This window comes from Salmo salar, chromosome 02 (assembly GCF_965601325.2).
Source record: "Salmo salar chromosome 02, fSalSal1, whole genome shotgun sequence".
Lineage (NCBI taxonomy): Eukaryota > Metazoa > Chordata > Actinopteri > Salmoniformes > Salmonidae > Salmo > Salmo salar.
Genome location: NC_138292.1, coordinates 90,154,539 through 90,177,860, shown reverse-complemented (window position 1 = coordinate 90,177,860; position 23,322 = coordinate 90,154,539). Strand labels below are relative to the sequence as shown.

General features: G+C 39.9%; 1 protein-coding gene across 1 annotated transcript; it reads right to left on the bottom strand.

The window, feature by feature from the left end:
• Nucleotides 1-12,718: 12,718 nt before the first annotated feature.
• LOC123740631 (uncharacterized) lies at nt 12,719-23,061 on the bottom strand. The gene is made up of 2 exons (XM_082968987.1): nt 22,491-23,061; nt 12,719-15,570 (listed from the first exon to the last, which is right to left on the bottom strand). The coding sequence occupies exons 1-2, from the start codon at nt 22,801-22,803 to the stop codon at nt 14,681-14,683; spliced, it is 1,203 nt and encodes a 400-aa protein (XP_082825113.1). The 5' UTR covers nt 22,804-23,061; the 3' UTR covers nt 12,719-14,680.
• Between the last annotated feature and the right edge of the window lie 261 nt (nt 23,062-23,322).

Below are 23,322 nucleotides of genomic sequence, written 5' to 3'. Positions count from 1 at the left end.
TGCTTTCACCAAAAAGCTATTTTAAAATCGGACATATCGAGTGCATAGAGGAGGTCTGTATCTATAATTCTTAAAATAATTGTTATGCTTTTTGTGAACGTTTATCGTGAGTAATTTAGTAAAATGTTAGCGAATTCCCCGGAAGTTTGCGGGGGGTATGCTAGTTCTGAACGTCACATGCTAATGTAAAAAGCTGTTTTTTTATATAAATATGAACTTGATTGAACAAAACATGCATGTATTGTATAACATAATGTCCTAGGGTTGTCATCTGATGAAGATCATCAAAGGTGAGTGCTGCATTTAGCTGTCTTCTGGGTTTTGGTGACATTATATGCTGGCTTGAAAAATGGGTGTCTGATTATTTCTGGCTTGGTACTCTGCTGACATAATCTAATGTTTTGCTTTCGTTGTAAAGCCTTTTTGAAATCGGACAGTGTGGTTAGATTAACGAGAGTCTTGTCTTTAAATAGCTGTAAAATAGTCATATGTTTGAGAAATTGAAGTAATAGGATTTTTAAGGTTTTGAAAATCGCGCCACAGGCTGCAAGTGGCTGTTACGTAGGTGGGACGAATTCGTCCCGCCTAGCCCAGAGAGGATATACTATCAGACATTCCCATTTATAGGCCTACATTTGTGTGCAGGCCAGGTAGATTAATCCTACTTCTATATGTGTAATCAGGTGTGCATCCTTACTCAACATTGACAGGAGTGTTTCAAACAAAAGACAATGAATAAATTGACAAAACTGACGCATCTTGCGAGTAAGGTCTGGGTGGTCTACCAGGGGCCGTTTCATTTAGTATCCGTTTGGGTCGGCATGGGGAATGATTATATTTCCCCATAGTATGTTGTACCGAAGTTGACCGACTGAAAGGGAGTGTAACTTTATGACTATAATTACTGTTCCCTGAAGGAGGGAAACGAGGTAAAACACCTGTTTGGTCCCGCCCTTTCCTGGGTCAGTGAAGAGCGGTATTAAATTTAAGGAATAAATCCGAGCCTCACTCTCATCACCTGTGGAAGGCGGGGCTTCCAGCGAGGTGTGGATTTAATAGTATATTGTACCTAGTTTCCCTCCTTCAGGGAACGGTAGTTATAGTCATACCGTGTGGATTTAATAGTATGTTGTACCTAGTTTCCCTCCTTCAGGGAACAGTAGTTATAGTCATAACGTTAATCTTGTCATATGATGAACTTCAACTTAAATACTGGATCTTGCTGTGGGACAGTTTTTTGTATTCAGATCTCTGAAATTCACTCTACGTAACATTTAGTGTCTCCTTATGTTACGCTGGGAAAACAGTTTTCATGGGCACAGAAATCCTAAATCATTTCAGAGTTTGCTAAATCAAGTGGTTCTAACCAAGAGTCACCTTAACTTTATTGACAACACCCAAATGGATACTGTCATTAATGCAATTCTTCAATAATTACACATAATTCTTAATACTGTAGCTGTTTAGTTACAGTCACATGTTCAACTATCATCAGCTGATCCAGGAAATCATTTTCTGAATTCCAGTCAAATGACAAACATCACGACATGCAACAACAATCAAAGTGCTTCTTCGTTCATTACACAGGTAAAGACAGTTATGCCGTGCTCCACTTTCCAGTATGTCTGTAGTTATTGTGGTTCGGTGAAGTTATGGGTTCTACAGTAGGTCTATATTGTTAGGTGAAGTTATGGGCCCTGCAGTAGGTCTATGTTATTGTTAGGTGAAGTTATGGGCCAATTTATTAAACACTTAGTGTACAAACCCTCAGTTTCAGGCTGATGGCAAAGCTAGCTAAAGAGCATTTTTCTAGTTGAAATGTTTAAGTATAAAGCAGTTGATTTGCCACAATAACACAAACATATTAACCAGGACATTCAAGCGAGCCTTACAATTGTAATCCAAAAGTAATGTGAAATGAACTCATAAGCAACCTGGAAATGGAGGCTATTTTTGCTGTCAGCCTATGACAACTCCCCTGAGTTTTCCCCCACGGTGGTGAATTAGTAAATAGACACAGAGCTTAATGTGAGTTTCCTTGAGTAGCACTCCCGATCTTGCGCTGATAGTGTGCTGTAATATTCAGAATACATTGTGAAAAACTAAAATCTTCGCTCACCATTTTTGCTCCAGGCAGATATACTACATTTTAACTAGTGGTTTCCTCATTAGCAGGGAGGTGTTTCTGCAATCAAATTGTATGTGCATTGCCCTCGTCCTGCAATTTTAGCAAACACAGAAAGGGGCCTTTTTTGGAGACCAAAAGTCGTCTGGCACACTGCTTAGGATGTCAACAACTTTAATAACTTATTTCTAGTTACCACTAATGTGAAAACAAGACTAAATATGACTTGTCGCTAACTTGACTGTCTTAATTGTCAAATAATTTAAACAACTTCTTAGGGATAGGGGGCAGTATTTTCATGTCCGGATTACAAGCATGCCCAAAGTAAACTGCCTGCTACTCAGGCCCAGAAGCTAGGATATGCATATTATTAGTATATTTGGATAGAAAACACTCTGACGTTTCTAAAACTGTTTGAATAATGTCTGTGAGTATAACAGAACTGATTTTGCAGGCAAAACCCGGATCACAATCCATCCAGGGAAATAATTGTTTTAGGTCAATCTGTTTTCGATTAGATTTCCATGGTATGCCCTTTTTAATAGGAATCTGGTTGCAGTTCCTATGGCTTCCAGTAGATGTCAACAGTCTTTAGAAATTGGTTGATTTTTTTTCTTTTGAGAAATGTAGAAGTAGCCCTGTTCTTTCCATGTGTCACTCCAGGTGGACTCTAGTCTTTTGGTGCGTGCGACCTGAAACGCCCTTCACTTTGTTTTCGTCCGGTATTGAACACAGTTTATCCCGTCTTAAATTTGATCTATTATTTACGTTTTACGATACCTAAGTTTGGATTAGGAACGTTGTTTGAAATGTTTGGACCAAGTTTACAGGTAACTTATTAGATACTTTGTAGTCATGTTGGGCGAGTTGGAACCGGTGTATTTTCTGATTCAAACGTGCCAAATAAATGGACATTTTGGGGATATAAAGAAGGAATTTATCAAACAAAAGGACCATTTGTGATGTTTCTGGGACATTTTGGAGTGCCAACAGAAGAAGATCTTCAAAGGTAAGGCATGAATTATATCGTTATTTCGGAGTTTTGTGTCGCACCTGGCTGGTTGAAATATGATTTTGCGGGGTGCTGTCCTCAGATAATCGCATGGTCTGTTTTCACCGTAAAGTCTTTTTGAAATCGGACATTGCGGCTTGGTTAACATGAAGTTAAGCTTTATTTTGATGTATTATACATGTATGTTTTGTGAATTGTTATAATGACTTTTTCTGTTTTTGAATTTGGCGCGCTGCAATTTCACTGGATGTTGTCAAATCAATCCCGTCACCGGGATCTGAGCGGATCACTAAGAAGTTAACAGACGTCAATTGTTGTACAACTTCATGGGTATGCTCTGGGCATCACCTTTTACCTCCAATATACAGTGGATTTCTGATGTTTTGGGTTAACCATCTGTCTGACTTTGTTGTTCACACAGGAGAGAGACAGGACTATCGTGGATCCTCTGGGGAGCCTCAACAACATCATGATGCTGACGAGGCAGAGAAGAGTCTCTCCAGATCAGAACTCCTCAAGAAACACCAGCAGAGGCCCACAGGGAAGATATCTAACTGCTGCTCTGACTGTGGGATAGTTGCAAATATTCATCAGACCTTAAAATACACCCGAGAATACACACAGGAGAGAAACGTTATATCTGTGATCAGTGTGGGAAGAGTTTTACTCGGCTACAAACCCTGAAATCACACCAGAAAATACACACTGAAGAGAAACCTTATATCTGTAATCAATGTGGGAAGAGTTTTACTACATCTAGTCAGCTGATTTTACACAAGAGAACACACACAGGAGAGAAACCTTATAGCTGTGATCAGTGTGAGAAGAGTTTTACTCACCTAACCAACCTGATAGTACATCAGCGGACACACACAGGAGAGAAATCTTATAGCTGTGATCAACGTGGGAAGAGTTTTACTTGGCTAAACAGCCTGGTATCACACCAGAGAACACACACAGGAGATAAATCTTATAGATGTGATCAATGTGGGAAGAGGTACTCTGATAAAAGATCTCTGATTAAACATCAGAAAATACATGAAGGAGTTGTTTCATGATATCAATGAAATAATGTCACAATGTAGAATGTTTTTAATATTGTGGAAGTTTTTTAATATTGTCACAATAGAAAGTTTTAACATTGTAGTAGGAGTATTTTAAATAATGTCAGAATATAGAACCCTTAACGTTTGCCCCCCTGTTCAATGATTTTAGCCTCAGGGGAAAGATCTAAGCTCTGAAAGTGACTAACAAAAAAAGAGTTGTGTTACACTTACTGTGTTGGTGACACACTGGAATCAAAATGCAGCACTTCAAAATGTAGCTAGCTGTTTTCTACAAATTCTCCTCTAACCAGGGATGTACACATTATTCCCAGATTCCGTGTGGTTTTTGAGCTGTTCGTTTTAACAGGAAGTGCAACCTCATCTCCCTCTTCTCGCACAATTGATTTCAACATGATATTGATGAGTGATGACAGTTAAGTGTTGTGTTCCTTTGTTTAGCGACCCCTACATTTAAATGCGTCACTCCAAAATGTAGCTGACTGTCTTCTGCAGGTTGTCCTCTAACCAGTGAGGTAAAATATATCTCCCATTTCCATGTGTTTATTTTAGTTGTGTTAGTTTCAACAGCACGTACAACCTGATTTCCCCCCTAATCGATATCAGTGATTTATTGCTACTTGTCAAAACAACAGCGTTTCTGATGCTTGTGCAGTTTATAAAGTGCTTGTTTTAAAAAATACAAGTAATATAGTTATTGTGGCAGATGTTTATGTATATAGCACATTTTATGTTTCGGTTTTCAATATATCACAAACTGTTTCTGCATGTTGGTTATTGATTTGGACACGTTAAAACTGTGTTTTGACATTGGGGATCTCCCACCTAGCAACATGTTGTTGAAAATAAGACTATGCCTGACGTCCAATATATGTTCGGTTGTAGTTGAAAGTGAAAGTTGAGAAGATCTCTTTTCTGGTCATTTTGTCAATGACTTGAAAACAACTTCATTTCAACGTGCTTGCAGCCTATACACATGGACGCAGTATAATAAATTGGTCTATAATCAATTTTATTAACAATCCTACATCACTCCAGTATTTATTTACAACATTAAAATGCTAATTGTCTTTATTCCACTACTGAAGAAGCAGGTCTCAAATCACCTCATATTTCAAACATTCAACCTGACAAAAGATACATTTTATTATTCCATGCATCACCATTAAGTTAATTATTGCTAATACATATTAACAAAGGGGTGTACATTTGGTTTTGATATTTCATATTGACAATTAATGTAACATTTAGTAATCAATGATTTATGCAACCAACTGACCATTTTTGGGTACAATTATATTGACGTTGTTGCCCTTTTATAATATCAGGGATCATTCTCAGATGTGGCAACCCAAATGTACTAGAGCATGACATTGGGGACTGGGCCCCGATCCAACAACATGCCTATCTAGTGAACCCTGAGAAGATAGAGAAGCTCTGCAGTGAGGTGGAAAGTTACTACGGATATTGCAGGAGTTCCTCTTGAAATTAGACATGTCCGTGGAAAGGACAACTTGGTTGCTGATTGTCTCAAGGACTGCACCTTTTTCTTTTATTGGAGATGACTTTTGTTTGGGTTCGTTCCAAGTGGACGAGAGTTCTAGAAGCTTGAATTTTAGGATTCTATAGAAAGAAAAATGATAAAATAATTATATGTAAAATAAATAATTATTATTTGGTTTTCTTGTTTTTATTTGTTGATTGTATATTATTATTTAGAAATACGTGTTTTTTTGTTTTTAATTGTTGACAGCCAGTAGACACCATGTTTATATTGGTGAAGGTGAAGCATTGTAGATGATTATGTGAAATGGAAGTTGTAGAGATACTCTGAATGATTGGCTATGAAAAGCCAACTGACATTTACTCCTGAGGTGCTGACCTGTTGCACCCTCTACAACCACTGTGATTATTATTATTTGACCCTGCTGGTCATCTATGAACATCTTGGCCATGTTCTGTTATAATCTCCACCCGGCACAGCCAGAAGAGGACTGGCCACCCCTCAGAGCCTGGTTCCTCTCTAGGTTTCTTCCTAGGTTCTGGTCTTTCTAGGGAGTTTTTCCTAGCCGCCGTGCTTCTACACCTGCATTGCTTGCTGTTTGGGGTTTTAGGCTGGGTTTCTGTACAGCACTTTGTGACATCAGCTGATGTAAGAAGGGCTTTATAAATACATTTGATTGATTGATTAATTAATTGATTGACTTGTTCAACTGAATGCATTCAACTGAAACGTGTCTTGGGCGCACTGATTGGTGTCACCTCGTTAGTCAGTATGTGTTACACCTGTGCTGGCTTGTCCATCTCGTTAGTGGGAAGGTGTTTCACCTGAGCTGGTCCAGGTTCTATTTAAGAGTGTCTGGCCCAGTGCTCCAGTTGTCTTGATACATGTGGAGAGTCAACACCTTTAGTTGCTCCACCTTTTTGGTTTGCTTCCTGTCTTTAAGTTTGTTGTGGGTTTTTCTTTTGTTTGTCTCTTCTTGGGCAGATTTAGTGGGTCTCATGGTGGGTGTCTTTTAGGTCCCAGTTGTTGTTACTAGTCAACTTTCAGTGGACACCCCCATAGTGTCTATCAGAACCCCTCCTAAAACCTCACCTGTTTAGTTGTGGTTGTTGTCAGTGACTCTTTGTTAGTCCCTCTTCTATTTAAGTGACATTTGGTTTTCTTGCTGGGGAAAATAACAACAAACAATGGAGTAAAACAAGCTTATATTTTGGGTTGGTTGTTGCATCCAATTGTTAATATTTTAATCAATCGCATTTCCTTAGAATGTTCATGACTCAGTTGTTATTCTACTGTTTTTATCCTCTTATGTTTGTTGTGTAGTAAATATTTGTTAATTTTCATTTTTATGTGTTTTTTCCTGTGAAGCCATTGTGTTGACTCCATGTCTGAAATGTGCTGTATAAATAAAGCTTGATTTGAACATGACTGACCAATCAAGACTCTTGGTCTTAGTGTAAATTCAGTATATCTCCCACTATGTCAAATAGTGCATGTTATGTAAGTTTAGTATCACTTTTCAACCAATCCAGTGAATTTGTTGAAATAGAACAATATGTCAATGGATTCAACTACTGAAACAAACAAATAGATCAAACAGATCAATCCCACTTTTTCAGCCTGCTGAAGGTGTAGTGGAGTGGTAAACACCACCCCCGGCTCTACCAGGGGCTTGAGGTGGTCTCCCACAGCTCTGCTTATGTCATGTTCTGTGGCCTTGCTGTTCCATTTCTTGACTGCTCCTGCAACACATAAATAAACACATTTAGTCATATTATATAAAACACTCAAAGTAATGGATATGGAGCATCTATGGCCTCAGTTACACCTGGCACCTAAATGTGACTTCTGTCATCTGATCACTCCAAGCTGCATTAGGTTCAGATCTAACAGGATGGGCCTTTAACATAGTCTGGATGCAGTCAGGCCACCGAATATGCATAAGCAATGTAAAGAGGTGGGGTGAATGAGTGGGGAAAAATACATTCTACTCAAATTACCTTCATATCAAAGAACAAATGTGTGTGTCTGAGGGGAAATTAACTTTCATACAGCCAGAAGGGGTGAGAAATTACACCAATATCACCAATATCAGTGGACAATTTGCACTAATGTAAACATACATAGATGATGGAACATATTCCCGTTTGCTGACGTGATGAACCGCTAAGGGGACATAAATATTTACCATATAAACCATGTGTGACCTCTCACCTCTCTGGCTGTAGAAGTGTTCTTCCTAACCAGTCCCTCAACAGCTCTCTGACTGAGCTCCACCCTCACTGGGTCTTCAGAGGAGAGGAAGGCTGAGGAGGGATGGAAGGATGAATGGATCATTTCACATAAAAGGCTTAAGCTTAGTCCCAGACCAAAATGCTTGTTTGAGCTGTCTTAACTCAAAGCGACTTGCACAGACTTATCTTAAAATAGTCGTAGATTTAGCCTGTTCTGGACTAATCAAAGCCGATTGCAAGAGGGAGGATTAGAGCTACTCCAGGACTAAATTGAAGCTTAAATGAATCTTTCAAAGAGGCAGGTTTAATTTCTGCTTAGTGCTGTTTGTGAGGGAGCCTGGACTATGTGGAATGTCTAAATGAAGACCAACATGCACTACAGAGGCCAGCCAGACCAGTACTTGTGGATAGGAGTAATCCATTACATTAGTTTGAGACCGCTTTAGTATGTACAAAGAAAATGCATTGGAGATAATATCTCTCCTTGAGCCTAGACTTTCCTCTGTCTCAAAGAGGAAGGCCTTCACCCAATTCTCTCCAAGTTCTGATCACTGAGGGTTTTGGCATCTGGAATCTTTCATTGTGAAACTGGTGATTTGTGTCGGTGCCAGTGAAGCAACTGTGTGTTTAATTGTTCACAAAGTCTGCAGGAGGAGTCTTTACATCTAGTTTCCTGATGCTGCTGGCCAAGCCAACTATAACGTCTGCAGGAGGAGTCTTTACATCTAGTTTCCTGATGCTGCTGGTTAAGCCAACTATAACGTCTGCAGGAGGAGTCTTTACATCTAGTTTCCTGATGCTGCTGGTCAAGCCAACTATAAAGTCTGCAGGAGGAGTCTTTACATCTAGTTTCCTGATGCTGCTGGTCAAGCCAACTATAAAGTCTCCAGGAGGAGTCTTTACATCTAGTTTCCTGATGCTGCTGGCCAAGCCAACTATAAAGTGTGCAGGAGGAGTCTTTACATCTAGTTTCCTGATGCTGCTGGTCAAGCCAACTATAAAGTCTGCAGGAGGAGTCTTTACATCTAGTTTCCTGATGCTGCTGGTCAAGCCAACTATAAAGTCTGCAGGAGGAGTCTTTACATCTAGTTTCCTGATGCTGCTGGTCAAGCCAACTATAAAGTCTGCAGGAGGAGTCTTTACATCTAGTTTCCTGATGCTGCTGGCCAAGCCAACTATAAAGTCTGCAGGAGGAGTCTTTACATCTAGTTTCCTGATGCTGCTGGCCAAGCCAACTATAAAGTCTGCAGGGCCATTTGTGAACTGAGGAGTCTTTACATCTAGTTTCCTGATGCTGCTGGTCAAGCCAACTATAAAGTCTGCAGGGCCATTTGTGAACTGAGGAGTCTTTACATCTAGTTTCCTGATGCTGCTGGCCAAGCCAACTATAAAGGGCAATTCTCTGAATCTGGGCAGTTCCCAGGAGTGATTGGCTGGTTAGATGGATGTCATGTTCCCATCAAGTGTCAATCAACTCCTGATGCTGAGGGTACCGTAACCATAACAACTGGTTTACCATCAACTCCTGATGCTGAGGAGTACCGTAACCATAACAACTGGTTTACCATCAACTCCTGATGCTGAGGAGTACTGTAACCATAACAACTGGTTACCATCAACTCCTGATGCTGAGGGGTACCGTAACCATAACAACTGGTTTACCATCAACTCCTGATGCTGAGGAGTACCGTAACCATAACAACTGGTTTACCATCAACTCCTGATGCTGAGGAGTACTGTAACCATAACAACTGGTTACCATCAACTCCTGATGCTGAGGGGTACCGTAACCATAACAACTGGTTTACCATCAACTCCTGATGCTGAGGAGTACTGTAACCATAACAACTGGTTTTCCATCAATGTTCAGGGTGGATGAACTCCTCATTTATAGTTGTCAAACATTGTTGGCCGTTGGAAAGGTGCAACTCAGGATTGAAGGATTTCCCTCAACTCTTCATTGGTCTCAGTTTCAGAGAGGACAACATAGTGGACAACTACTTGGTGACAGTGGATATTAGGGTGAGAAACATGGTCTACTAATAGTTACTACATAGTAATATGGTCTACTAATAGTTACTACATAGTAATATGGTCTACTAATAGTTACTACATAGTAATCTGGTCTACTAATAGTTACTACATAGTAATCTGGTCAGAGTAACTTTTTATTCACTCCAGACATAAATCCCACAACAGCTGAGCAGCAAAGATACAACAGAGCTCATATCCACACGAGAGGGATGGTCCAGCGTGTGTTTGGAGTATGGAAAAATAGATTTCAGTGTTTTCACAATACACTTGGTTTCAAGCCAAGAAGATGCTGCAAGGTGATCATTACTACAGCTGTGATGCACAACTACCTGAAGCATCATGGCTGTCCTGATCCTCCCATGATCAGCGTCAAGCAGATGTACCCATGGCTGCCCTGATCCTCCCATGATCAGCGTCAAGCAGATGTACCCATGGCTGCCCTGATCCTCCCATGATCAGCATCAAGCAGATGTACCCATGGCTGCCCTGATCCTCCCATGATCAGCATCAAGCAGATGTACCCATGTCTGTCTTGATCCTCCCATGATCAGCATCAAGCAGATGTACCCATGGCTGTCCTGATCCTCCCATGATCAGCATCAAGCAGATGTACCCATGACTGTCCTGATCCTCCCATGATCAGCATCAAGCAGATGTACCCATGGCTGTCCTGATCCTCCCATGATCAGCATCAAGCAGATGTACCCATGACTGAAACAGATGTACCCATGACTGAGGAAGATGTGTCCATGACTGAGGCAGATGTGTCCGTGACTGAGGTAGATGTGTCCATGACTGAGGCAGATGTGTCCATGACTGAGGTAGATGTGTCCGTGGCTGAGGTAGATGTGTCCATGACTGAGGCAGATGTGTCCGTGACTGAGGCAGATGTGTCCGTGGCTGAGGTAGATGTGTCCGTGACTGAGACAGATGTGTCCATGACTGAGGCAGATGTGTCCGTGACTGAGGCAGTCAATGACCAACGAGGACTTGCAAACGGAGTTGCTTCACATTGCAGCACTTCAACTAGATGAGATGCATTTAAATATGGAATGTGTTCATTATGGCTTATTTTTGCTTTGATAATGTTTGTTCTGTACCAAATTCAAATAGTGTGAAGCAAAATTAAATGAGTGACTAAACCAAGGCTGGTTTAAAATGTAGTTTGTGGTGATTAAAATAGTCTCTCTCATTAATATCCAAATGACAAAACATTTATATTTTTTACATATCATATTGTTCACAATGTGTCATGTCCTGACCAGTAAAAGGGGTTATTTGTCATTATAGTATGGTCAGGGCGTGGCAGGGGGTGTTTGTTTTGTGTTTTTGGTGTTTTTGGTTTAGGATCTATGTTTTCTATATCTATGGTTTAATCTCGTTTTTCTATTTCTATGTTGTTTTTTTGGCATGACCTCCAATTTGAGGTAGCTGGTTGTCATTGTCTCTAATTGGAGGCCATATTTAGTTGATGTTGTTTCACTTGTGTTTTGTGGGTGGTTGTTTCCTGTATAGCCTGTGTTTGCCTTACGTAACTGTCATGAGTCGTTTTGTTATTTTTGTTTAAGTGTTCACGTTATTTTAATAAAAGAAGATGAGCACTCTACACGCTGCGCCTTGGTCCCATTTGTACGACCCATGTTACACCATGGCTGGTCATCACTATTGTCTCATTACTGTCTCTTTGTTGGATCATACCTCTCTCTTCCAACTTCATATCCAATTCAACCTGGACAATTCTCATCTCATGTTCTTCCTTCAGATATTTCATTTTATGCTCATGAAATTCTCTGGTTAACGTTTCATGCATGGTCATCTTCTTTGTTCTCTGCTGAAAGGTGGTGGCAGAATCTTCTCTCAGGGATGTTATAGCAGATGTGGAGGGTTCACAATCACTGTGTACTGGCTTTTCCAACCTGTTCACATTACACCCTCACTGTGTACTGGCTCTTCCAACCTGTTCACATTACACCCTCACTGTGTACTGGCTCTTCCAACCTGTTCACATTACACCCTCACTGTGTACTGGCTCTTCCAACCTGTTCACATTACACCCTCACTGTGTACTGGCTCTTCCAACCTGTTCACATGACACTCTCACTGTGTACTGGCTCTTCCAACCTGTTCACATTACACCCTCACTGTGTACTGGCTCTTCCAACCTGTTCACATTACACCCTCACTGTGTACTGGCTCTTCCAACCTGTTCACATTACACCCTCACTGTGTACTGGCTCTTCCAACCTGTTCACATTACACCCTCACTGTGTACTGGCTCTTCCAACCTGTTCACATGACACTCTCACTGTGTACTGGCTCTTCCAACCTGTTCACATTACACCCTCACTGTGTACTGGCTCTTCCAACCTGTTCACATTCCACCCTCACTGTGTACTGGCTCTTCAAACCTGTTCACATTCCACCCTCACTGTGTACTGGCTCTTCCAACCTGTTCACATTCCACCCTCACTGTGTACTGGCTCTTCAAACCTGTTCACATTACACCCTCACTGTGTACTGGCTCTTCCAACCTGTTCACATTCCTTTCCTCTGGAAAAAGAACACGGTTAGAAGCACAAATAAACTCATATGGTTAGAGCTGACAAGGTAAAAATATGTTATTCTGTCCCTGAACAAGGCAGTTAACCCACTGTTCCCTGGTAGGCAATCATTGTAAATAAGAATTTGTTCTTAACTGACTTGCCTAGTTAAATAAATGTTAAATAAAATAAAAAATTAAGTCTGTTGATTGTCAGTCATTGGGTTAATTTATTTTGCAATATGTTCAAATTAAATCAAGCTTTATTTACACAGCACATTTCAGACATGGATGCTTCACAGGAAAAAACTAATAAAAGACAATGAAAATTAACAAAATAAACAGAAATATTTAGTACACAACAAACAGAAGACTAAAAACTGAAAGACTAATAAGCACCCTAAGGAAATGCCATTGAATTGGATGAAATATTCAACCATAACGAGATGGACAAGCCAGCACAGGTGTAACACATACTGACTAACGAGGTGACACCAATCGGTGTGCCCTACGTGCTAACGAGCTATAAAGTCTAAAGTCCAACCTCAAAACATAAATGGAAAAACCAAAGCCTGTAAAACCTTCTCCTTTAAGACAACAAATATATCCTATATTTTTGATGGACAAGTTTGCTCACCACCAACCGAAAACAACTTCCATTTCACATTATAATCAACTACAATGCTTCACCTTTACCAATATAAACATGGTGTCTACTGGCTGTCAATAATTAAAAACAAGAAAACACGTATTTCTAAATAATAATATACAATAGTTACATTTTTCCCTCATTTTTCTTTCTATAGAATCCTAAAACTCACTAGCTTCTAGAACTCTTGTCCCCTTGGAACAAGCCCAAACAAAACTAATCTCCAATACGTGCAGTCAAAATAAATTGTGATCCATGGTAACGCACTGGCTAAACGCAAAACTATTTGACTGCCCACCCTTGAGACAATCAGCAACCAAGTTGTCCTTACCACAGACATGTCTGATTTCAAGAGGAAACTCCTGCAATATCCATAGTAACTTTCCACCTCACTGCAGAGCTTCTCTCTCTTTTCAGGGTTCACTAGATAGCCATGTTGTTGGATCAGGGCCCAGTCCCCAATGTCATGCTCTAGTACATTTGGGTTGGCACATCTGAGAATGAATCCTGATATTCTAAAAGCAGGGCAACAATGTCAATACAATTACATTACTCTAGTACAGTTGTTGTTAATTGTACCCAAAAATGTGTCAGTTGGTTGGATAAATAATTATCATTACTAAATGTTACATGAAATGTAAATATGAAATAGCCCCAATGTCAAAACACAGTTTTAAAGTGTCCAAATGAAACCAACACAACTAAACAAAACACATGGAAATGGGAGATATATTTTACCTCACTGGTTAGAGGACAACCTGCATTAGACAGTCAGCTACATTTTGGAGTGATGCATTTAAATTTAGGGGTCGCTAAACAAAGGAACACTTATTTGTCATAACTCATCAATATCATGCTAAAATCATTTGTGCGAGAGGAAGGAGATGAAGTTGCACATCCTGTTAAAACTAACAGCTCAAAAACCACACGGAATCTGGGAATAATGTGTACATCACTGGTTAGAAGACAATTTGTAGAAAACAGCTAGCTACATTTTGAAGTGTTGCATTTTCATTCAAGAGGGTCACCAACGTGGTAAGTGTAACACAGCTCTTTTTTTGTTAGTCACTTTTTGTTAAATCACATAAATAGTAAATCTTTCAATTCAGAGCCTGGATTTTTCCCCGAGGCTAATATCCATATCATGTTGAAATCAATAGAACAGGGGACAAACGTTTATTGTACATTGTGACATCATTAAAATACTCCTACAATGTTAAAACATTCTACATTGTGACATTAATTCATTGATATCATGAAACAACTCCTTCATGTATTTTCTGACATTTGATCAGAGATCTTTTATCAGATTATCTCTGGTCACAGCTAAGAGATTTCTCTCCTCTGTGTGTTCTCTGGTGTACTGTCATACCGCTATCTCCTGTGTGTAGTCAGACTGCTAGAGTCAGTAAAACTCTTCCCACATTGATCACAGCTATAAGGTTTCTCTCCTGTGTGTGTTCTCTGGTGTACTGTCAGATGGCTAGATGTAATAAAGCTCTTCCCACATTGACCTCAGCTATAAAATTTGATCTCCTGTGTGTGTTTTCTGGTGCATCTTCAAATTCTGTGAAGTTGAGAATCTTTTTCCACAATCTGAACAGTGGAATCGTTTCTCTCCTGTGTGTACTTGCTGGTGTCTAGTCAGATTGCCAGATGCAGCAAAACTCTTTCCACATTGATCACAGCTATAAGGTTTCTCTCCTGTGTGTGTTCTCTGGTGTAATGAGAGCTGGCTAGATTGAACAAAACTCTTCCCACATTGACAACAGCTATAAGGTTTCTCTCCTGTGTGTGTTCTCTGGTGTAATGAGAGCTGGCTAGATTGAACAAAACTCTTCCCACATTTAGTACATCTATAAGGTTTCTCTCCTGTGTGTCTTCTCTGGTGCACTGTCAGATGGCTAGATTGACCAAAACTTTTCTCACATTGACCACAGCTAAAAGGTTTCTCTCCTGTGTGTATTCTCTGGTGCACTGTCAGATCTCTAAATTTTACAAAACTCTTCCCACATTGACCACAGCTATAAGGTTTATCTCCTGTGTGTATTCTCTGGTGTTTAGTCAGACTGCTAGAGTCAGTAAAACTCTTCCCACATTGATCACAGCTATATGGTTTCTCTCCTGTGTGTATTCTCTGGTGCGATATGAGGCTGGTTGACTGAGTAAAACTCATCCCACATTGAGTACAGCTAAAAGATTTCTCTCCTGTGTGGATTCTCTGATGAATTTTAATGCCTGATGAGGTGAATCTCTTCCCACAGTCAGAGCAGCAGTGAGATATCTTCCCTGTGGGTCTCTGCTGGTGTTTCTTGAGGAGTTCTGATCTGGAGAGACTCTTCTCTGCCTTGTCAGCATCATGATGTTGTTGATGCTCCCCAGAGGATCCACGACAGTCCCGCCTCTCTCCTGTGTGAATGACAAAGTCAGACAGACGGTTAACCTGTTCGCTATAGGGGGCAGTATTTTCACAGCCGGATGAAAAACGTACCCAAATTAAACAGCCTACTATTCAAATATTTGCATATTATTAGTATTTGGATAGAAAACACTCTAAAGTTTCTAAAACTGTTTGAATGATGTCTGTGAGTATAACAGAACTCATATGGCAGGCAAAAACCTGAGAGGTATCCAGCTAGAAAGTGGGCACTCTGAGGGTTGTAGTCATTTCAAATGATTTTCTATCCAAACTAGTGTCTGTGGGGTCAACTTGCACTTCCTAAGGCTTCCACTAGATGTCAACAGTCATTAGAACCTTGTTTGAGGCTTCTACAATGCAATTTGATTGAATAATACCCGGAACAGTAAGTGGTCTCGCTGGGGTCACTGACTTACCTCGCGCGCTTTCACAAAGGGTTAGCCATTTTTCTTTTTCTTCTGTAATGAAACTGCTATTGTCCGGCTGGAATATTATCGAAATTCTACGTTAAAACCACCCTAAAGATTGATTGTGAACATGGTTTGACATGTTTCTACAAACGCTGAGGGAACGTTATAACTTTTCGTCGACGGTGGATAGTCGCGCTTCATGCATTTTGGAATGGTGATCTGGACGCGCCATCAAAACAGATTTATTTCAACATAAATGATGGACTTTATCAAAACAAATGAACATTTCTGTGGAAGTGGGAGTCCTTCCGAGTGCATTCAGCCGAAGATCAGCAAAGGTAAAGAAAATATTTTAAACATATTTCAGAGTTTTGTGGATGCCGTGGCTGGACGGCTAACTGTATAGCTGGGATTGATGATGTGGCTCAGTACTCAGAATATTGAACAATGTGCTTTCTCCGTAAAGTTATTTTGAAATCTGACAAAGCGGCTGCGTAAAGAAGTAGTTTATTTATAATTCTTTAATTAATTGTTATATATTTTGTCAACGTTTATGATGAGTATTTCTGTAAATTGATGTGCCCATTTTCTGAACGTCATGCGGCAATGTAAAATAGTTTTTTTGGATATAAATATGAACTTGATAGAACAACAAATGAATGTATTGTCTAACATGAAGATCGTCAAAGGTTAGTGCATAATTTTAGCTGGTTTTCTGCTTTTGGACGGCTACCCTTGCTTGGAAAATGGCTGTGTTGTTGTTTATTTGCTGGGGTGGTAGCCTAACATAATCTAATGTTTTGCTTTCACCGTAAAGCCTTTTTGAAATCGGACAATGTGGTGTGATTAAGGAGAAGTGTATCTTTCAAATGGTGTAAAATAGTAATATGTTTGAGACATTTTAATTATTAGATTTTTGATGTTTTGTATTTCGCGCCCTGCTATCCCATTGGCTGTTGGCTATGGGTTCCGCTAGCGGAACACCTAGAAGCAAGAGGTTAAAGGCCCACAACAGCAGAAATCCATTGTTTATTTGAGGTAAAAGGTGATGCCCAGATCATACCCATGAACTTGTACAACTGACTTCTGTTAAATTATTTGACCATTAACCTGTTTAGGATAGGGGGCAGTATTTTCACGGCCGGATAAAAAACGTACCCGATTTAATCTGGTTATTACTCCTGCCCAGAAACTAGAATATGCATATAATTATTTGATTTGGATAGAAAACACCCCAACGTTTCTAAACCTGTTTGAATGGTGTCTGTGAGTATAACAGAACTCATATGGCAGGCCAAAACCTGAGAAGATTCTATATGGGAAGTGCCCTGTCTGACCATTTCTTGTCCTTCTATAGACTCTTTATCGAAAATAGAGGATCTCTGCTGTAACGTGACATTTTCTAAGACTCCCATAGGCTCTCAGAAGGCGCCAGAATGGGGAATGATGACTCTGCAGTCCCTGGGCGAAAAACAGTAGGGCTTTTGGAAAGTGGTCGTTCGGAGAACAATGACACAATGACATTTTCTATTTTCAGTGTTTGAACGAAAACAAGGTCTCCCGGTTGGAATATTATCGCTATTTTACGAGAAAAATTGCATAAAAATTTATTTTAAACAGCGTTTGACATGCTTCGAAGTACGGTAATGGAATATTTAGACATTTATTGTCACGATACGCGCTGGCGCGTCACCCTTCGGATAGTGTCTTGAACGCAAGAACAAAACGCAGCTATTTGGATATAACTATGGATTATTTGGAACCAAAACAACATTGGGTGTTGAAGTAGAAGTCCTGGGAGTGCATTCTGACGAAGAACAGCAAAGGTGATCCAATTTTTCTTATAGTAAATCTGAGTTTGGTGAGTGCCAAACTTGGTGGGTGTCAAAATAGCTAGCCATGATGGCCGGGCTATCTACTCAGAATATTGCAAAATGTGCTTTCACCGATTTAAAATTGGACACCGCGATTGCATAAAGGAGTTCTGTATCTATAATTCTTAAAATAATTGTTATGTTTTTTGTGAACGTTTATCGTGAGTAATTTAGTAAATTCACCGGAGGTTTTCGGTGGGTATGCTAGTTCTGAACGTCACATGCTAATGTAAAAAGCTGTTTTTTGATATAAATATGAACTTGATTGAACAAAACATGCATGTATTGTATAACATAATGTCCTAGGTGTGTCATCTGATGAAGATCAAAGGTTAGTGCTGCATTTTGCTGTGGTTTTGGTTTTTGTGACATTATATGCTAGCTTGAAAAATGGGTGTGTGATTATTTCTGGCTGGGTACTCTCCTGACATAATCTAATGTTTTGCTTTTGTTGTAAAGCCTTTTTGAAATCGGACAATGTGGTTAGATAAAGGAGAGTCTTGTCTTTAAAATGGTGTAAAATAGTCATATGTTTGAAAAATTGAAGTTTGGGGATTTTTGAGGAGTTTGTAATTCGCGCCACGCTCTATCATTGGATATTGGAGCGGTGTTCCACTAGCGGAACATCTAGATGTAAGAGGTTTTAAGACAGTCAACTTAGCAACAATCATATTTTGTCTTGTTTTCACATTAGTAGTAACTAGAAATAAGTTATTAAAGTTGTTGAAATCCTAAGCAGTGTGCCAGACGACTTTTGGTCTCCAATATAGGCTCCTTTCTGTGTTTGCTAAAATTGCAGCACGAGGGCAATGCGCACACAATTTGATTGCAGAAACACCTCCCTGCTAATGAGGAAACTGCTAGTTATGGATGTAGTATATCTGCCTGGAGCAAAAAATGGTGAGCAAAGATTTTAGTTTCTCACAATGTATTCTGAATATTACAGCGCAAGATCAGGAGTGCTACTCAAGGAAACTCACATTAAGCTCTGTGTCTATTCACTAATTCACCACCGTGGGGGAAAACTCAAGGGAGTTCTCATAGGCTGACAGCAAAAATAGCCTCCATTTCCAGGTTGCTTATGAGTGCATTTCACATTACTTTTGGATTATAATTGTAAGGCTCGCTTGAATAACCTGCTTAATATGTTTGTGTTATTGTCCCAAATCAAATGCTTTATACTTAAAAAAAACACTTCAACTAGAAAAATGCTTTGGTTAGCTTTGCCATCAGCCTGACAATGAGGGTTTGAACAGAAAGTGTTTAACAAATTGGCCCATAACTTCACCTAACAACAACATAGACCTACTGTAGGACCCATAACATCACCTAACAATAACACAAACCTACTGTAGGACCCATAACATCACCTAACAATAACGTAGACCTACTGTAGGACCCATAACTTCACCTAACAACAACATAGACCTACTGTAGGACCCATAACATCACCTAACAATAACACAAACCTACTGTAGGACCCATAACATCACCTAACAATAACGTAGACCTACTGTAGGACCCATAACTTCACCTAACAACAACATAGACCTACTGTAGGACCCATAACATCACCTAACATAGACCTACTGTAGGACCCATAACATCACCTAACAATAACATAGACCTACTGTAGGACCCATAACTTCACCTAACAACAACATAGACCTACTGTAGGACCCATAACTTCACCTAACATAGACCTACTGTAGAACCCATAACTTCACCTACCACCAACATAGACCTAGGACTATAAATAATTTAATATTTCAGGTAAAACATGGAAACTAAACTGGCTTTGTCATGACATTTCATAACCAGGTAATTTTGTGAATAATCCCACTAGGCTACTCTGTAATGTGTTGTCATTCTAAATGTCCTGAATAAAGGAAAATAGCTCTGTGTGTTGTACAATAGCCTATCCATCAAGGAACAGTTCTCTACACATTATGAGCAAAGTATCTCTGTGTCCAGACAGACTAACGAGACCCTACTGTAAATCAAGCAGACAATAACACATTATAAACATCAATTTGTTAGGGATGTTGGATTCAAAGTGGAGCACGGCATAACTGTCTTTACCAGAATAATGAATGAAGAAGCACTTTGGTTGTTGTTGCATGTCGTGATGTTTGTCATGTGACTGTCATTCAGAAAATGATTTCCTGGATCAGCTGATGATAGTTGAACATGTGACTAACTAAACAGCTACAGTATTAAGAATGATGTGTAATTATTGAAGAACCACATTAATGAGAGTATCCATTTGGGTGTTGTCAATAAAGTTAAGGTGACTCTCGGTTAGAACCATTGGATTTAGCAAACTGAAATGATTTAGGATTTTTGTGCCCGTGAAAACTGTTTTCCCAGCGTAATATAAGGAGACACTAAATGTTACGTAGGTAGAGTGTATTTCAGAATAGAAAGAAATCTGTCCGACAGCAAGATCCAGTATTTAAGTTGAAGTTCATCATATGTCAAGCTTAACGTTATGACTATAACTACTGTTCCCTGAAGGAGGGAAACTAGGTACAACATACTATTCAATCCACACGTTATGACTATAACTACTGTTCCCTGAAGGAGGGAAACTAGGTAAAACATACTATTAAATCCTCATGTTATGACTATAACTACTGTTCCCTGAAGGAGGGAAACTAGGTAAAACATACTATTAAATCCTCATGTTATGACTATAACTACTGTTCCCTGAAGGAGGGAAACTAGGTACAACATACTATTAAATCCACATGTTATGACTATAACTACTGTTCCCTGAAGGAGGGAAACTAGGTACAACATACTATTAAATCCACACCTCGCTGGAAGCCCCGCCTTCTACAGGTGATGAGCGTGAGGCTTGGATTTATTCCTTAAATGTAATACCTCATTTCACTGACCCAGGAAGTGGAGGGGCCAAACAGGTGTTGTACCTCCTTCATATCTGGCACGCAGATCGGTAGAAATGGTCAGATAAATTGGCACTCCAAATGGAAATGGAAAAAGTTTTCCGATTTTACCGGAAACTTCAGGAGCATAATGTCAGAATTAACGAAGGCCAGCAGCAGGTGGGGAATTGGTTATTTTCTTCTGGTTATATTGACCTCTGGCTTCCTCAAGTCATTTGTGTGTGTTAATTATTTAATCAAACGCTTGAAGCATCAGTTCAAGTTCCGCACATACAGTTGATTTTATTAAACACATGGGGTGTGTCTATGAAAAAATACACGTCATAACAGAAAATACTATTTTTTTTTTTTATATCTGGGACCCTAGAACAACAACATGCATTCAGACAATACCTCATAATGACATCACAATACCCCTTAAAAGTGTGATTTTTTTTTACCAGTGGTTGTATCTCTCTAGGTCATGCCAGTAGGTTACAGTAGGTTGTATCTCTCTAGGTCATGCCAGTAGGTTACAGTAGGTTGTAACTCTCTAGGTCATGCCAGTAGGTTACAGTAGGTTGTAACACTCTAGGTCATGCCAGTAGGCTACAGTAGGTTGTATCTCTCTAGGTCATGCCAGTAGGTTACAGTAGGTTGTAACTCTCTAGGTCATGCCAGTAGGTTACAGTAGGTTGTATCTCTCTAGGTCATGCCAGTAGGTTACAGTAGGTTGTAACACTCTAGGTCATGCCAGTAGGCTACAGTAGGTTGTATCTCTCTAGGTCATGCCATTAGGTTACAGTAGGTTGTAACTCTCTAGGTCATGCCAGTAGGTTACAGTAGGTTGTATCTCTCTAGGTCATGCCAGTAGGCTACAGTAGGTTGTAACTCTCTAGGTCATGCCAGTAGGCTACAGTAGGTTGTAACTCTCTAGGTCATGCCAGTAGACTACAGTAGGTTGTATCTCTCTAGGTCATGCCAGTAGGCTACAGTAGGTTGTATCTCTCTAGGTCATGCCAGTAGGTTACAGTAGGTTGTAACTCTCTAGGTCATGCCAGTAGGTTACAGTAGGTTGTATCTCTCTAGGTCATGCCAGTAGGTTACAGTAGGTTGTATCTCTCTAGGTCATGCCAGTAGGTTACAGTAGGTTGTAACTCTCTAGGTCATGCCAGTAGGCTACAGTAGGTTGTAACTCTCTAGGTCATGCCAGTAGGCTACAGTAGGTTGTAACTCTCTAGGTCATGCCAGTAGGTTACAGTTGGTTGTATCTCTCTAGATCACGCCAGTAGGTTACAGTTGGTTGTATCCAAGTGGAAACAATTATCAACCCAACGTGGAAAGTGTTGAATTTGGTCAACAACAAAATGAATGGCTTATTTGCTACGTGAGGTTTACTTGATCCAAAAGAAGTTTCGTAATGATTAAGTTGTTATGTGGACACGTGACATACCGACAACTTTGATAAAAACACTATAGGAGTTGTCTCCAGATCGCTATGCATATTCATCACTACATGCCGTGGCCCCCCAGTCTGCGGTCAGCAGATAGACCCTTCTCAAATATATATGTTAAGTCACTTTTAGGAAACGGAACGGAGAAAACAAGGGGTAGCTTGTTCTCTACGCCGTCTGATTCTAGACATATCATTTATCATCCCAGGGCCCTCCGTTGAAGAGGTATTGACGAGCCAAATCCGAATATCCAAAGTTAAAAACAAATTCAAGGCGGTACTTACTGATGTTAATCAGATCTCCTTTCTCCTCCTCTTCATCTTCCAATGTGACAGTAATCTCTCCTTCCTTCTTCACTCCATAAACTGCATCCTCCTCTTTCTCCTCTCCTTTTACTGTAACATCCTCCTCCTCTTTCACTCTGAACGCGTCTTCCTCTTCTTTCACTGTAACAGCTTCAACCTCTACTTCTTGTTTTACTGTAACATCCTCCTCTTCCTTCTCCTCTTTCACGACAATGTTCAGTCCCAGAGCTTCTTTCTCCGTCCAGCAGACCTCCTCTTCTTTAACAGGAGGGGAGTAGTTTAGGGAGCTCATGTTCGGGGATGTTAGCTAGCTAGCTATCATTAGCGACTAGGCTAATGCTAACTTAACCAGCCAACTACTATAGCTGACTAATACAAAATAACGTAATATTAAATTCAATAGGTTAACAAGTTGATACGACAGAAGTGTGTCTAAAACACAGTAGGTAATATAGACCGAAAGCGTCTAAATAGCTTGAATCTTTCGGCTATGTTGGCTAGCAAGCTACCGAGGTGGTTGACGAGCTGTTTATGAAGAACCGTCCACTAGATTATACGTCACGCTGGCAGCATCGCCTGAAAGACGCACATCGCCGTCTGCTGACTGGAGGGAAACGCAGTTGAGGATCAGATTTTATTTTCAGACAAAGATTATTTTAAATGGATTTAATTAAATAATACTATTATATTGAGACATACAAAGACAGGAATGTGTTGATTAGTGCGAATAAAAAATGTTTACTACAGCACATTTAAGGCAGTTTCATTAAGTCAAACTAAATCTTAATAAGTAGCTAGCTACTGTAGGTCT